The sequence below is a fragment of the Corvus hawaiiensis genome, chromosome 9 (genome assembly GCF_020740725.1).
Source record: "Corvus hawaiiensis isolate bCorHaw1 chromosome 9, bCorHaw1.pri.cur, whole genome shotgun sequence".
NCBI classification, from domain to species: domain Eukaryota; kingdom Metazoa; phylum Chordata; class Aves; order Passeriformes; family Corvidae; genus Corvus; species Corvus hawaiiensis.
The window spans coordinates 15,670,165-15,687,723 of record NC_063221.1 but is presented as its reverse complement, the minus strand read 5'-3'; the positions used below and the strand labels follow the sequence as shown (position 1 = coordinate 15,687,723).

General features: G+C 39.6%; 1 protein-coding gene across 1 annotated transcript in view; it reads right to left on the bottom strand.

Annotated features, from left to right (window-relative positions):
* Positions 1-1,776: 1,776 nt before the first annotated feature.
* ALG14 (ALG14 UDP-N-acetylglucosaminyltransferase subunit) overlaps positions 1,777-17,559 on the bottom strand; it is a 21,007-nt gene continuing 5,224 nt past the window's right edge. The window contains exons 3-4 of the mRNA XM_048313034.1: positions 15,357-15,479; positions 1,777-2,158 (exon numbers count right to left, since the gene is read on the bottom strand). Coding sequence (XP_048168991.1) covers positions 1,928-2,158; positions 15,357-15,479 — 354 coding nt within the window. The 3' untranslated portion in view covers positions 1,777-1,927. The remainder of the gene's footprint in view (positions 2,159-15,356; positions 15,480-17,559) is intronic.

Here is a 17,559-nt window from a genome sequence, read left to right as displayed (position 1 = left end):
AGCGCATCCACCGCCCTGCTCCTCCCTGCTTCTCCCGGCCGCGGGGCACTGATCCTGCGCCGTCACCCCGCACCCGCAGCAGAGCAAGAGGCTGCCTCTGTCCTCTTCCCCTCTACTCTAGTTCCCTTGCAAAACAGAAAGCAAGATTCAGGAGAGAAAGCACTGATGTAAAACAAATTACCAGTCGCCATAATAAAGTCCAGTGTATCTCCAACTTATCAAGCTATCTGCAACTGTGCAGAAAGTCATAAGATAGTCCTCACTCTGATTCAGGGGGAAAAAAAGCCCTTGGACACATCAGATTTACTTCAACCAAGTCATTTTCAAGGACCTCAGTATGTGCTGCACAAAGTCCTTCTCACATAGCCTTAACCTATTAACGGCTCTCTAATTTCAGACATAATCTTGGTTAAAACCCACAAAAACTCCCTGTTCTGAACTCACATGTGACCACATCAAGGGCCTCTGCTTATGCTGAGGATTATTAAGCCTGTTGGACAGGTTATAACAGCTGGCTTCCCCACAGGCCCACACAGGGCCTTGCAATATCTTGACGGTAGTTTTCTGCACAATGTTTTCTGATGATTTAGAATGATTTTCTGCATAAAGCAGCCTATTCCTCTGGACTCTTGTTTCCTAACAGCAGGAACCATTGTTTCTGCTGAGCTAAATTCCATCCCCATTCCCTACCAGAATAGCTGCTGCAATGTTTTGACATCTGACGCTGAGGAAAAGGCTTCCGAGAGTCTCCTCCAGCGGCAGCGTGAGGAGCTGCTCTTGGCTTCACCAGAGTCAGGCTGTGCACTCTCGAGGGCGTTTCTACTCCTCTTTGAGCTTTTTTCTTTGTTTATGTTTCTGTAGCCAGCCACATAGCTCTGTGTGTGTACAGATGACAGATGTGTTTATATTGCTTTATAGGTGGGATAGTTGTAGAATTACATTTTGCCAGATGAATGTGAAATGCTGGAGTATGCTTTCACACACTTACTGCCAACAAAATACCTTTTAAAAGTTGTTCCAATGTACAGGATACCATTTTTCATGGCAAAGTCTTAAGTGTATATTGTACTGTTGAAAGTAAGGTCCTTGAAATGAGAAAACAGGATATACTGAAAGTCAAATTCACTGTATCAGAAAAAGAGGGAAACTCTGTTCCTTCCCTTATTACTGATTTTTTTTCTCTATTTTAGAGCTTGAACCAGTTCAATTTCCCCAGATGACAGTTTTGCTCTGATGTAGATTTGGTATGGCTTTTTGTACATAAGCTTTGAAGAAACTACCTCTTAAATTGGTAAGTATTGTGCCTGTAGCATGACACTTGCCACTCTTTTATTTATCTTAAGAAGTGAGCAACAATTTTCAAAAGGTGCACAACAGATCATAAGGACAGCTTTGACAAGACCAGAGGAAAAATAATACCAGTTAAATGCTCTGCGGGTTTTGGAAGACTACAAAGTACAAACTGTCATGAAGCCAACTTAATATAACTGTTTCCTTTATACTCGAAGGATTCACAAGGGACTTCACTGCTAGCATAAAGGAAATAAAGCCTGTTGTGCTAGAAAAGACTTTGTTGCTTACAATTTTTTAAATGACACAAAGTTTCCTTACAGGAAATGCTACATTCATACAAATTCCCATATTTATTTGTAGACAAAAATTACCATTCATATAGCAGGAAAACTAGATGAAAACAGAGGCAGCATAGACTTAGAGCCACTATGGGTTATTGGTGAACACACCTACATGATAGCAATAAATACAACTACACAAAAATTTTACTGAAATGTAGAGAAATCTTTATTGTCTCATTTTTCAGTACCAGCCTAATTTTGTAACAGGAATTCTTGAAAATAAATTACTACAGGAATGTGAGTGAGGAGCTTACAGAGTCTATTTTAGGTAAAGCTTAGCTTTTCTTCTGTTGTTACACTATTCTACCAAGATACACTGACTTGGGATATTTTTTCTTTAGATCAGGCCACTGAACAATGAAATAATCTGAAAAGTAGTAAAGAATCTTTCCAGACAGGGATAAAGTTTCCACACGGCAGATGCTCTCTACATACACAATGATTGTTCTCTTCATTCGTAGAAGGCCAAGAAGAAAAGCAGATAAACAGACAGGAACACATGTTCCTGGTCCATTGCACAATATCTGAAAGAAATGAAACACATTACAAAAGTAAATAATGAGTATTTTCATAAAGTAAAAAATTAGAAGTGTGTATATTCATTTAAAATTACACAAAAAATATATTTCAAAAACGGCAATGGCAGGTGAATTTGAAAAAATGGGGGAGGGACAAACAAAAGATATTATTTCAAAGTAGCTGTCAAAAATACCTTATTTCTTTACATGTCATGAAGGAGGAAAAGAGCTCTGAGATGGCATGGTTATTTCTATGAAGGAAAAGTTTACAGTTCCTTGACTCATGGTTATATAACCAAAACAGCTCCCACTCTCAGTCACAGCTTTGTGTTGTATCAGTATCAGCCATGAAATCTGTGCACATAATAAAGCCAAAGAAATTGAATTAGGATTAAACCTGGGATCCACTTACAAACCTCTTAAACCTTGGCTTAAGTCAGCAGAACACTTCAGAGTTGATCAAAAATGGGCTGATGTATTAGGACCTTCACAAGAATCTATTAGCTGATAGGTGTGACTGGGTTTTATTTTTTATTTTTAATAAACACTAGGAGACAGTTACAAGCATACAGGAGGAAGGTGTTTTGGCAAAAACATGTCATGTCCTTGGAGCAGAGGATCTCAAATTCATGTATAAATGTTAACAACAAAACAATGTACTCTTAATTTTAGACATTGTTCAACTGAAAAACAGACTGCTTAAAAGTAAAAGGTTTAAACCAGGGTATATTAGGCACTCCACTTGGTATCAAAATTAATTTCAGGCAAGAAATTTCTCACTAAACTTAAATACTACCATGTAATCAGTACTTTTCTGCACAGCTGGGGTTACATGGCAATAAAGAGTTCTTTTATAAAAGCATGGCCCTATACCCCTTTTTTTTTTTGTTCCAAGTTCACCAGCTTGTAAAAGATACACTGGTGAGGGAAAAAAATCTGAGTTTCTGCTTCAGGGCTATAACAATCAGTTCAGAACATTTCCTTTCCTGCTTCATGGCAAGATCCCACTGATAAAGGGGAAGCCTCACTTAAAAGCAACAGCTTTGGAGCTACAGAGTTCCAAATTCTCTCACCCATGCTTTGCCTTGATCACAGCCCCAGAAATCAGGCTTGGGGATGTGATAATTGCAATGCTGTGTTTTCTTACCACAATCAACAGACTGTAATACTGTTTCTAAAAATGTTCTGTGTTGCAGTGGGGATCCTGCAACACGCATATACCAAACCAGGAGTCCCATGGAAAGGAAATATATACGGACAGACAGATTCTTGATAGCTGTTTCAGAGAGATGTTTATTTCTCCAGCCGCATGGCCGGGGCTCTGCTCAGGAACTGTTCCAGTCACAGGACCAAGGGTCCTTCTGCCCGCGCAGGGAACACAAACCAACCAATGGGAACGAGGCTGAGCAGGGGCAGGGAAACCCCGTGTCTGTGCCCTCAGGGCCCCTCTCCCAGGGCTACATGGCAGGGGAGGGACCCCAACAGTTCTGATTTTATTGTTGATCTTAATTGAACTATTTATTAATGCACAACTTTGCTGATGTTTTCTCAAAGTCCCTTACAAGTAACATGCTGCATGCAGTTTTAATCTTGAAAGTTTAGGGTATCAACTTCACAGATACTTGAATTTGGAACTTGCAATGGTGTACTTATTTTGTATTATTTTTGTATTCTATAGCTCAGAAGCTGAACGCATCAACTTTGCATACCTGAATTTTGAAATCAGAGCAATATACTGTGGTTTCAAACCTCCTGCTGAACCTGAGTTCAAGCACATCCACACTGGGACTTTAAATCCTACTTTACAATCTACTGAGAATGAAGATCTGTTTTTTATATGTTTGGCTTGGTGAGTAAGGACATAAAACAACCACACATGCTGCCTTTTTGCATTTCAAAGAAACTTTTCCATATCTGTGAACTAAATGATGCATTTTGTCTTATTTTCTGGAAAGTTTAATTAATTTGCAGGAATGTTGACTGCAATACTGGTACACGACTACATGACATGTAACTTAAGGCATGTTTAGGTATGTCTATTTGTAATAACATTTGTTACTGTAGTGAAAATAAAGGCATAGGAAACAATGTGTTCTCCTGTGTCTGCAGGCAAAACCCACCAGCATCCCTGCAGAAGCTGGGCTGTTTCAGACAAGTGCATAAGAAGCACCTAAAGCCCCAATAAATTATTTACTACTTACTATTTTTGTGAGTTGAATGTACAGTATAACTACTGATCTCCTATTCAAAATCCAGCTTTAAGTGAACAGACAAAAATGTGCACCACTGCTGAACAGGAACTCCACTTCCCCTTTGCTTTAGTAGAGCTACCTGGAGTACACATACTGTCTTATCTTCACTGCTCCCTGAGCCCTTTCTCTTCTATTGCCACCTGTTCTATTGCCATTTCTGTTCTATTGCCATTTCTGTTCTATTGCCATCCTCTCTCCTGTCCTTTCCTCACTGCCATTGTTTTCCATCAATCTGTCTGCACTCTACCCAATCCTCCGAGATGTCTCCCACCCATCCTCTTCCCTAGTTTTCTTTGTGATCACTGGTGTTCATCTCTCTTTGCAACCCTCTTCTCAGGCACCCTTCCAGCTGTCTTCCTTCTTAAATGGCTCTGCATTCTTTTAGCCTCCATCTACTATGAAAGCTCAAGCATTGGTCCTTTACTTTCCACTGTCTGACACAAAAAACACCAGTTGTGGATATGATTTAGATCAGGTAGCCATCCTAACATTCTACTGAGCCCAGAAGTTGAGAATTGTATAACAGGTTTTATAAAAAGCTGAATTTTTACAATCATGGTCTCCCTCAAGCCATACACTTCATCGTACTTCTCCCCTTTATTAAGCCTGGCCAGCAGCTCCAGTCCTTTCAGTATTTGGTATCCTTGTGTCTAGATGCACACACAGAGGTAATTGCCATAACGAATTCCAAACTAAGTGTACTCACAAAACATCATGTAATGAAATAACACTAAATGGGTCTATTTGTGAACCTCTATGTAGCTCTAAACGCCACACTGAGCTGCTGTTACTACTTTGCTGAGGTACAAAACAGGCAACAATCAAAATCATAATAAAATACCTCTCCTATATTCAGGTTTTGATATGATGTACTCAGTTTATAGCTTCTACTGACTGTTTATCATTTGTAAGCTGCTTCTCAGATGCCCTTTGATCCATGGAAAAGCACTTGCATGCAGGAAAAAGGACCAGGAAAATTATAGACTTGGCATCTTTAAAAAAAACCATGATCCGATCATAACTCATGTCTTCTGCTCTTTCCCCTTTCACACATGTGAATTCAAACAAGACAAAGCAGATGTGGCTCTATAGGATTTCTGTATGCAAAATCCTCATAATACTCTGACTATAGGTGTTCCTATCCCAAAATGCTTAGATTCAGGAACTGGCCCCTGAAAGAGACTGTTATAAACCTGCTGAAGCCCACAAACAAATAGATCACTATCTGAACTGGGGCCTGTGATCTGTAAATCAGAACTGAAGATTAACCTTCAGTTAATCTTCAGTGCGTGTCTGCAGACATGTCCTACCTAGAACTGGTGCAGTTGCAATTGCAGCGGCAATTCCCCTCCAAAAATCTGGTCTGACCAGTCCTACTTACTCCCTCTCACACTGCCAGCAGGAAGAGAGACCAGTGGTCCTTCTGCTTGGAGTCCAACATCATACACTCTTCAAGGAATACAGGGGAAAATTCTGAGAAAACAAATATGTACGTTATAAAGAAGAGGAATCATTTGGGAATGTGCAAACTAGAAATGCTGCTGTTCAGCTCCTGCCAGCACACAAACCAGAAAGGATGATGGAAAGGAACTGAATCATCTACAGCCTTCCTTAAAGATGAGAAGATGAGCACTCCTACTAGTGAATTTCAAAACACTATTCAAAAGTAAATTTTGGAGAATGATTGATGTCTTACACCTCAAAAAGACCAAGGCTTTTGCTTTTCCCCACCAGCAGAATACCAGTATCTCCTACTGAACCCCATGGCAATCATCAGTATGCTGTGGGAAGAGGCAGGAATCTATTGGACCAGAGGGGACCAGGGCCTCTACAAGGTCAAACAGCTATTGAGGGTGTTTCCCTCAAATATCTATTTACAATTATCTACTTCCCTCAGTATCTACTTACTTTAGCTACAAGGCTGCCTGTAGAATATACATCTCTGAAAATCTCTGAGTTCAGCCTTCCTTAATGAGGCAGCAGAAAGGGGGAAAGAGGCGGCAAAGACAATTTCTGTGTCACTTTTGTGACCTCTTGAGCTGCAATTGTCCAAGGTCTTTCCAGGTCACTGGGGGTTCCAACTTTGTTGCCAAGAAGCTGTAAGGGATTGTCCCAGAAGCCAGTGCTCCAGGTCTCTCTACACCATTTATATGCACCTCTAATGCAAAGAAATGCCCGGCTTACTGTTAAATTGGCTCACTGGCTGCCTGGGCTCGCAGTCAGGTCTATAACCTAAGTCCTACATACTAAAATTCACTTCCAATTCAATCAAACCAAACTTTAAACAGGACAATAAACTAATCAAGCTGTATATTACTGGAAGTTTAGAAGTAAAGGATCAGAATACAACATTTACCTTCAGCAACTCTATAAATCTAATTTCCTATTAATCACTTCTATATAAAAATGGAATAGCTCTTGCCTTTGTGTTTCAGATATTTTCCACAGCTGTTGAAAGAAAATAAGCTAAGCCAGCAGTCTGGGAACTGCTGGGAACACTGGCACATGGCACCACTGCTGATAAAAGCTACTTTAGAGTTGGTGAATGCAGCACTGTAGCAGAGTGACATTTACCAGTGAAAACACTGAAAGCAGAGCTTGCAGCTTCACTGGGATTAAATGTCACTGGTTAGACCAAAAATGCTTTGCAGTTCTTCTTGTTAGTACATAAACATACAATTGCTGTGTATCTTTTAAAGAACAAGTGTTTAAGTACTACTTATGTTCTCAAATTATAACAATCAAAAGGAGCACAACGTAAGTCCCCCTAAACTTAGTAGAAAGTGGAAAACTAATTTGTGTTTTGCTTTGCATAGGAAACTGGCAACACCTGCTGTTCTCCTTAATGTCTTCTGCAGAGATTGGCCTTTTGTCACCTGGTCAAGAGCAGAAAAATTGCCCTGCTCCCTGGGGCTGGGGCTGGTGGGAGTGTGGCAATGCTGTTTGCTGCTGGGATGTGCATGTGTGAACTGAAGACTGTGCTGCTTACCAGGCATGGAGTGACCTCCTGGAGGACCTTTAGGACACTGCTTGGACCTCCTTCATTCTGGCGTTGTTCCCTACTCCACAGCGCTGAACAACTGGAGATAGGACTAAGGGAATAGGAGGTGGTGCTGATAGACAACTACTAAGAGAGGCAAAGGCAAGTGGAGTGATACAAAACGGACCAAAGCTGAGTTAACTGAATGATATAGAAATATATATATCTATGCAAGTCCTACTTTTTAAACTGCTATGCAATATACCTACTTTTTAACAATGTAGGAAAAAAACCCCATTAGGTATTTCTATGTTATAGGAATAATGAATGTTTTCATTTGTGTGGTTTTTGTTTTGATGGGGGAGGTGGTTGTTTCTGTGGCACAAGAAGAGAATCTGCAATGAATTGATTTGTATTCTGCTGTGTAAATTACAGCATCTCATGAGCTCACCAGCACTTGCTTGGTTTTAATACTATATTATTGTCTAAAAAACTTCACACTCAAATACTTAAGCATGTTGAGAGAGAGTGTTGTTATTGAAGCTTTTGCTAGTCCTGCTCTTTAGTATGTCTGAAAATTCAAGTTTTGAACCTTAAGAAAAATTAACTTAGAACTGTTAATATGTTTTACGGTTTAAAAAAAGCAGGAACCTTTTTCAACAGTTCCTTATTATTGCTAATGATGGGGAGAAAGAAGAATTTCAGGTTCTGTTTCAACAATAGAAAGGTTGTTAAATACCTACTGGTTTATTCTTTCTGAAGAGTGAAGATCTTATCCAGTTCACTTTCCTCCACCACCTGCATATAAAACCAGCTAAAACTTCACACCCTATTTGCTGTTTGAACTTACCTGCAGAATGCAAGGTAGGACAAAAAAATGCCAAAAAACTAGCTGTGTAGTCTGATGTAAATCAGGCAATTAAGGTAGAATGAATTATACCTGACTACACTTTTATCTTCTACTGTCTAAATCACTTGAATCATCAGGGGTGCAAGAAGGAAGTTACAGTGTCCTACAGCAACAGCTTGTGTTCGGGCTGGTCAGCAGCTGAGCTTGTAGCACTGCCATGAAAACCTTTCTTCTTCACCTCTGGATCTCACTGGTACAGTAGCTCTTGTTATTGTACAATACACCCAGTAAATGAGGTGCTCTTCAAAACAAGCAGAGACATGTGTGGTCCTACAGGCAGATTACCTAACCAGGATAAATAAGATTAGTGAATGCCAGAGTGGGGAAGTGGAAGAGCAAGGACTTAAATCAGTACACTACACAGCTGGAGTTCTATTTGTTTCTGAGTATTACTTTCATCATAGAATGAAATAGATTGGGAAGCATCATCTTTTATGCAGCTCTCACTTTCTAAAGGTTTGGGGAGAGAGAGAAAGGAAAATCCTACCTAGTGGATTTTTCTATAGGAGAAAAGGAGAGCTTCTGCAAAAGCACTAGGAACTAGATGTAAGGATTTAATCATAACAGCATTAGGCATTGTCACTTCTGCCTTCTAGGCCTGACCCAGAGTTACCAACCCATTGTCCTCAGGGGCAAGAGACAAGGGAAGAGGCTCAGCTGATGTGATTTGCATCAGCATCCACATACAAAGTAGTGAGGGAAGCTCCTGGATTCCAGCAGAGCACAGGAGCTTAGCTGTGCATGTGGCTATTTGACACTGTAAAGACTTAAAACAGCTCAGGTCTGCTTGTGGGTATGCCCAAGGGCTTTACTGATGAAAATAAAAGATATGACTGGGGTCATTAAGAGTGTCAGAAGTTAGGCAACGGCTTAGTGAGGAAGGTTTGAGAATCTTCATTTGGATGTCTAAAGAAACATGCAAGCTTTAATTTTTTCTAAGGAGTCTAACCTTAGGCACCTTACCTAACTGCCCCTGTATGCCAGGTGACAGGTCTGTCATTGGGATTAAAAGGTCTTTGGAGTGGTAGTTTCCATCAGCATACTTCCCAGCCTAGCTGCCAAACGTAAAATGAGAAACACAGAATGTTCAATTAAAAATAATAATAAATGACAGCTGTGAGACTGGTACTAAGGCTCAAGTCTGTGAAAATGTTAGTGTTGGTTATCAAAACATTACAAGAAAACCCAGGCTGTCAGTGGGACCAACAAAACAACTACTGAGTCTTTTGAGAAACCGTGGGAGATGGGTAGAAGGTTGGTTAAGAAAGAACAAGATTACCAAAGCAGATACAGGGTGGAGAATAAACTAACTCCCTGCCTATGTTACTATGGAGTGGGTATGTGGTTTATTGCTGCTGACAAATTAGTAGGAAGTAGAGGAAATTTGACTTAGTGTAGATGAAAAAGTTGGTCATAAAAGACTTCAGTAAAAGGCCTTTGCCAAGCAAATTAAATGGTAGCTACTAAACTACATCTCTAGCTACAACACTAGGTACTATCTGGCTTTCAGCAACATCACCTTGGCTGAATCTGAACCTGACTACATCATCTTGGTCACCATGAGAAATACCATCCAACCTTTTAGAGCCTCTTTACAAATAATTTTTACATACTGCTTATTCTAGTAGCCTGCTTCTACTTGAAAGGAGAAATTAAATCCAAGGACTTTCAAATATACTCATGTATGTTACTAATAGCAGCCTAAAATGAGCCTTTTATTGCAAAGCTCAGTGTGTCTTTCATTAATCGGGCATTCGTTTAACTTCAATTTGAAAGCAGTATTTTAGGTTAACTACACACGACATTTAAATGTACATAAAACATCTCCGAGCTACTGCCTAATCACTGAAGCTGGTATAGCAGGAATGTGCACCAAATACCTGCCTGAAATACCTTCTAAGTAAGTGTAAAACCTAGGGGTGTTGGCAGTCTGTATCTGCATACCAGTGGTTAGATTTAGCAAGACTGTTATGCTTTATAACATATGTGGAAGTGTGACCAGGGTGTTCATTAGGTTCATAATGAGCCTGATACTTGATGAGTTAAGACTCTTAGGTCTAAAAATGCCTCCTTAAATCTAAGCTAAGATCTCAGTTCATCTTTACTGCTACTTCTGTCCTCCCTCTGAAAAGGAGTGTCTATAGGCACATCTAATGAGCAGTCACAGAAAGGGCAGAAAGGGCAGAGCTACAATTCGGCTTTGAACCAGCTGATTGGAATAGCTTTAGATGTTTATCTGTGCTCAGCACAGGGTAATTCTGCATTGTGGCTGCAGGGTAGCTGTACACAAGGTAGGAGGGGTGAATAAGACTCATTTTCATCAACACTGAGAAGTTAAACACAAATTTCGATGCTTTCCCTTTGGTTTCTTTTTAGGTGAAACGATTTGTATCACTGGAGGTCTTAATCCAGTGTTCTTACTCTTGCTTATTTTGACTGTTGTGATCCTAGAAACACAAGAGTAGATCAGACATACTGTCAATCTGGTCGAAAAGAATTATAAACACTGGGGAAAGCTTCAGCATACAAAAGAATGCAGCAGTTAGTCCTAATACTGCATTATACAAAGTTCACTTGTTAAAAAATGAATAGAGAAAAAAACGCCACCACCCAGATTTTGTAGCTTTCCACAAAGTTCCAATTAGAACCGTGATATAAGGGACAATAACTTACTATTTGTCACAGTAATTTGTGAGAGTGTTATGAACTTAAGATATTTTGGGCAGGGCACAAAGAATGGAAAATCTTAGCTCAATGAAATAATGATCTCCTTTCATTTAGCTTACTGTGTGAACACTTCTGTAACCAGAAGCCGCCTCAGTCAGTTTAACCAGTCAGGGGACCAGGCATGTGTGATGTGCAGTCATAAAAGAATAGGTAGATTGCTACAAGCATGGTGAGCTGTGCAGCTTTCAGGCTTCTAGAAAGAAGTTTAAAAAGGAGAGACTCATTCAACTGACAGCTGGTGGGGAGGGAGCAACAGCAGAGCACGTACTTGCTGTGCAAAAGTAAACTTACTACAGACTTCCCACAGGAAGGAGGCCCTAATGTGGGAGGACCGTCTTCTTAGCCTGATTTAACCCAGGTTTTTCCAAGTAGCAGTCATCTGAAAATATCTACTTATTTCAGGCTCTGTACTGCCCTGAGGCAGTAGGAACTGTTGAGAAGTGTCCCCAGAAAAGGAAAAAAAGTGTGGTCCTAAGGGTCCAGAATGTGCAATCTACTATGGAACTTTATGCAACATTTCTGCACAATTCTAGGTGAAATTTAATTATATTAAAGGATAGCAAATCACTGACCCAGTTACATAACCCATCTATGGCTTGGATACATCTATGGCTATGGATAGAATATTTTGCAGCTTCTGCTGTGTGGCCGGTGCACATCCTTTGTTTTCAGTTTGGCTTTCAGGTATGCCAGAATGACCAGGATAATCATGACCCAGACAAAAGGCTAGATCACCTGAAAACCTAGCTTCAGGGTTGGCAAACTAGCCCAAGGACAATGGTTCAGTAAGCAGCAAGAGAAGAGAAGGCCAGCTTCCTTTGAACTTGTATCTACTGACTGACCTCAAGCATATTATAAGAAAGATGTAACTTTAGTTTTGTCCTTCTTGTATATCAAACAATCTGTGTAAGATGCAGTAATTTTCTTTATCTTTGGAAAAAATATCTGTGCAGCTTGTCTAATTTTTCTGTAAATACGAAGGATTTGCATCCTTTCCTAGATAACAGATCTTATAACATCTTGTTTTCTGGTTTTATGTTTCTTCTTAGCCTTTCTCTCAACGAAGACAATAAAAGTCTCTTTTCTCTGACCAGCTGCCTGTTTTCATGGTAGGAATTTGCAATCTTTGAGACTGCATGTTAAGTCTGGCTGCAGCTGACAAATGCTTTTAAAAGCTTTTCTGGGGGAAGGTAGGTGTAGGCAATGTGTGCTGGCACAAGCCTTTTCTTCCCTGGAATTTTAGGTCTCTGTATAGGAAGCCTATCTAAGGCAGATAGATGATGTAAAAACTGCCCACCACACATTCACCTGCAAAACACTCTGACACATTAGTTCTGTAATTCTTGGCTACAGAAGCCAAGTCATGTCAGATGACTTCTGACATCTTAATTGTTACTTGGCTTAATGTCTCTAAAGGGACTTAACTTTGCAGAGCGCAGATGCTTGTAACTCAGAAATGGGCCTCCTGAAGATGATCTCAAGCTGAACAACTAAGCTAACTTTTATATTTCTAAAACTCTCTGGAGGCCCACTTCAAGTGTGGGTCAAGTCCTGCAAGAAAGCAAAGATCTCCAGGAAGTCGTTCTGTTCTTTCTGAACTTACTGTCTTGAAGAAAGGTTAGATGGAACTGATTTCTCATGGAAAGTAAACCAAGAAGCTTTGCCAGATCAGTGTGAGATACAAAAGTGCTCATCAAGTAAAGCATACATCAAGTAACTCCTGTGCAGCTGGGTTTGCTGTTTCCCTTTTGCAGCTATTTGCACTCCACAGATAGGCTTAGGTTGGCATAACTAGCATATCTGTTCCAAATCTTGCCTTTGTGCACCTAATGGTTTTGGGCTCCCTTTGCAGTACTTCTCTTTTCCTGCATTTCTTGACAACTGCAACATTTCTGTGTTTCTCTAGATTTTGGGTACCTAGAGAAGACTTCAGTCATTCCTTTATAAACATATTTCTGACAAGCCTGAAATCACAGGTAAGGATTTGGGCATCACTCATACATACAAATGACTAAGAAGCAACTCAAAGTTGTCTTTCACTCCTGCAGTTAAATAAAACCAGTGTCTAGACTGAAAATGTACAGCACCCTCTGTAAGCTCTGCTGTTTAAAAATACAAAGCTCTCAGCATGATGTAATATGGTGCTTGTTTCTAAACTCGGTTGTTGACTTCCATGCCAAAAGTTATAGATGAGTCCTGTGAATGCCAGCATTTGTCCCAGCCTTTCTAGTTCTTTACATTACTAAGCATTGCATTTTGCCAAGAGTAGAGTGAGTTTCAATTCACTGCAAACATTTTTGTTGAAAGGCAATTAAATACTACCAGTTGCTTCACATACCATACAGTCTTTTCACTGGCAATGTGAGGCATTTTAATCCCTGAATCAGTCTCCTCAAATAAGCGTTTTAAAATCTTTGCAGCTCTCTGAGTTATTATATTTTACAGAACTCTTAAACTAAGATATGCACACAAGTAGTAGTATGTAAGCAGCTTTCAACTGGTACACGATTTGCCACAATGCCAGAGATGCTTCTGCCAGCTGCTATTGTGGTTGATAATTGCACCTGACAAAAAGTAGTTGGGGTTGCCTTCCCCTGCAGCTCTTTAACTACGGATGAAGACTCTTTGGATCTCATTTTGAGACAGGGGTTACTTTAAACACTGCAAAGGGCTTAAAGACCTTGCTAAAATGTATCCTTAATTTTACAAGGGCAAGTGTTCTTCAAAAACGTTAGTCTTCTGATAGCTTGTCACAGTTCACAACTCCAACACCATTTCTAATAATTCTATGTGTAAATCTCACTGTCACTTTAAATTCCTTTGGTAAACAGAGAAAATGTAGAATTAGATTAGTAACTTCCTGCTTCCTATAATAAGCTACACAGTGATATTTTTCCAGTCAATTTCTTTTGTAATAAGTAAAAAAATAAATATACATTAACCTAACACAATGGTGTAGCAAAGTGATTATTATGTTACTCACATTCTTCTGTTTGCTCATGTAAACAAACTTGACTATCACCTCTGCGCCAATCAAAATCACTGCAGAAAGAATATGCCACCTTCTCCCCTCTCCCAATTTTATCTCCAGTTTTCGAAATAGGCTTGAAAAACAGTAACTGCAGAAAAAGCTACTTTTGTTGTTCTGCACACTAAACTGCTTTGAAAACTCCAGCAAGCAAGCAGCTTTTGATCTGACAGGAACTGACCAGTACTATTGAAGCAAATGAGATCAAATTACTCACAGCAGCCTCTCTAAACATTCAAAATATCACAAACATTAAAAAGCCTCTTTAGAATTAGTTACACAGTTCACATAGGGATTTTTAAGAAGTCTCTTTACAAGTATCCTCTGTGCATGTATGGATGCGACTACAAAACTATGAAAAATACCTTGTAACTGCACTAGTTTTTACATGCTTCATTAAAATATTTTAAAACTCATAAAATATGAATTTGAAGTTCTGCTAACATAATGCTTTTTAAAAAGCCTTCAAGTTTAGATTACTAACTCCTTAAGATGACACCAACTCTAGTGAGAAGCCAGCTGTAACCAAATTTTTTCTTACAGAATTTTAAGACTTAAATCTAGGAGACCAGTGCACTACCTTTTATGTTAACACAAAACTTTATGGATTGAATATCTCCATTGTAGTTCTACCATCTGACAATCCTGAATGCTTCTGCCTTGTTTAAATGTGTGGAATATTTTAAAATAAATGTAATTAGCATGAGAGTGCAGTTTTCTGAACAGCTTGAAAAAGCTACTAAAGTGCTGAGGAGTTGCTACTTCAGCAGTGATGCTTTTTGTCATTAGATGAGATAATTAATGTCAGTCAGCCAAAGACTAAATAAATATGCATTGTAGCTCAAAAGTCCATGTAAGCACAAGAACTGAATCTGTATATATTTGTGCTGGTCTGAACCTGTCTGTGCCAGACTGGTCATACCATTTTAGAAGCAAGTCCAGCCAACAGGATAACCAGGCTTTCAGGCATAGTTTGTGCTGCTGCAATCCTGAAGAGATATTATCAGGAAGGAGCAATCTTGTTTTTGCTAGCTCTACCAGCATAACAAGGGAGTGACTCTCTGATGTTACTTGCAAACTTCGAGAGGGAAAACTGGTATTTGCTATTCTAATTCATCAGCAGTGCAACCTGTTCTTTCTTGATGTATTGCTGCACTATTTAATTTAACATTAAAAATAGTTTTCCTGTGAATTGCAAATCTAAGCATACATATGAGATGCAGTCTGCAATGTGTTTGTTGATATTCCAAGTGTTTTTATGATGGGGATTAGCAAGTTCTCAATAAATTACAATTTTCTTTACCTACCAAATCTGGTTTCCGTTTGTAGGTCAGAGGAAGAGAGTAAAGTATGGAGTATAGTGTTGTTACCACAGAGGAGATCCAAGACTGTCTAACCTCACGGCTTCTGGGAATGCGATCAAGGGTGAACTGGAAAAGAGCACGAGGAGAGGAGCTGTTACTTTTCTGAGAATGCTGTGGCTCCTTCTTTCTAAATCTGTCTGTAGCAACCTTTTCTTAATTTTTTTTTTACTCTAGTTTGGAGACGTTTGTGTATAAAAAGCATACAGTAAAGTATAAAAAGTACAGAGAAATACCAGAACTGTGTAGCTATTGTTTAGTCCCGTCTCAGGTTACTCCAAGCCACTGGCAAGTCCCCGCAGTTGTGCCGGGAGTGTTGGGCGAGTGCGGCACCTCGTGGGCACCAGCGGCGCTCGGAGCCGCACTGCGGCCTCCGGCCCCTGAAACTCCCGGGGGGCTGCGCTGCGGGAAATGCAGCGGCTTTTCCCAGCTGATGTCCGCGGAGTGCTATTAAAAACGGAAAAGCAACTCTCACCATCCTTTAAAGGAGTACTCAGTGAGTATTCAAAAGATATGCATGATGCATGTTCAAAACGCAAAATATTTGCCTAAAGAAACAGGAAAGAACATCTTACCATTAAATAAAAAAGAGGTAAAGCAGTAACTTTCTTGGTTCTTTTCCTAAGTGAAGATGATTCACTGTGTGTAAAAAGTACCAAATTAATAAAGCAAGGATGTTGTCTTTTTGTCTTGAAACTCTGGGAGCAGGGAGCAGTTGTTGGGCTGCCTGCCCTCCTCGCAGGTGGCTTTACCTCGATGCAGAGGAGCTGCCCCTAGGAATTACTGCTATGTCAGAAGGCACTCCTCCTGACAGACACTGTTGACAGATTAAATGAAACAACTGTAGTGGCTGCAGTGCAGTGTTCAGTGATGCTGACATGTGGACAGTAGTTGTTATCTCAGTTCACATGGGACACCAGATCACTACTACTCAGGAAGAACTTACATTGGGTGTGAGAAACTCTAAATACTGAAAATTGCCCAGTTACTTCAAATGCACATTGCTAATTGTCAGAGCTTAGTCCTGGTGATTTGTGCCCCTGAGAGATGACAAAAGCTGTACAGTAAGTACAAACTGTAAGTACAAATCTGTTTTGAATAGCAATAACTGGGACTTTTTTTTAATATATAAGGTGGAAAGAATAAAAAAACTCCTAACACTTGTAAATGCAGAATGTTAATTTTCTTGACAGAAATGATCCTGTTTCACTGTGATATGTTTCTTTAATAGCTGGAAAGCATTAACAGGTGTTACAAACTGATTTTTTAATGTTTTATTTGTAGGTGTTGAAACTCTGATTGCATTACTCTGACAACAGAATATGGAAAAATAAACATCCCCCCTGCTCCCTATTCAACAGGTTTCTGGTTATCACTGCCTCTGTTTCTTAAAGCTTTGGAAGAGTTCAGGTAATAAAAAGAAATGCTGTAAGTGGAGTTTAGACCCTTGCGTAGTACTCAGCCCTGCAAGAAATATGGGTATGGTAAGGTGGTTTTAGGCAGATCACGGCTCAGTGGAACTATTCAGATGAACCTTCACTGTAAGAATGGTGTTAAAGAGTATTTGACAAAAAAACTGTACATTATTTTCTCCATCATTAAAAAACCCAAATAATTTCAGCAAAACTTGGCAGGAACTCCAAACAGTATCAAAGTAGAAATTTACTCGTATAATTCAAGTAAAAATCAGGCCGATTTTATCTATACTTTGCAAAAAACATGCTGAAAACTTTGCACATCAGTGTTTATGTCATGTTAGGACTTCAATCCACACATCAAACAACTCCTAAATAATAAGAAGAAAAAACAAAACTGGGGGGGGGGGGGGGGGGGGGGGGGGGGGGGTTGTTGTTGTTTGTTTGTTTAAAAGCCACTGCCAGATGCTTCTGTAATCCCAGACTCTCACCTCATGAAGTCCTGCCAATGTTCCAGACAAAGGTACATCCTGTCTATTTTGCTGGAATACTGCATAATATGTCTGATACCAGAAAAAGATTTCTCCTCTATCTATTATGGTGTCATATTGTTGCATTTTTTTTCTTTACATCTTTGTAAGTGATGAATTTTTTTTTTTCTTTGAAAACAAATGTTCCAAACTGGCAAGTCCATAATGTAATTTCAAAACCAGTGATGTAGTCCTTTACCTAGT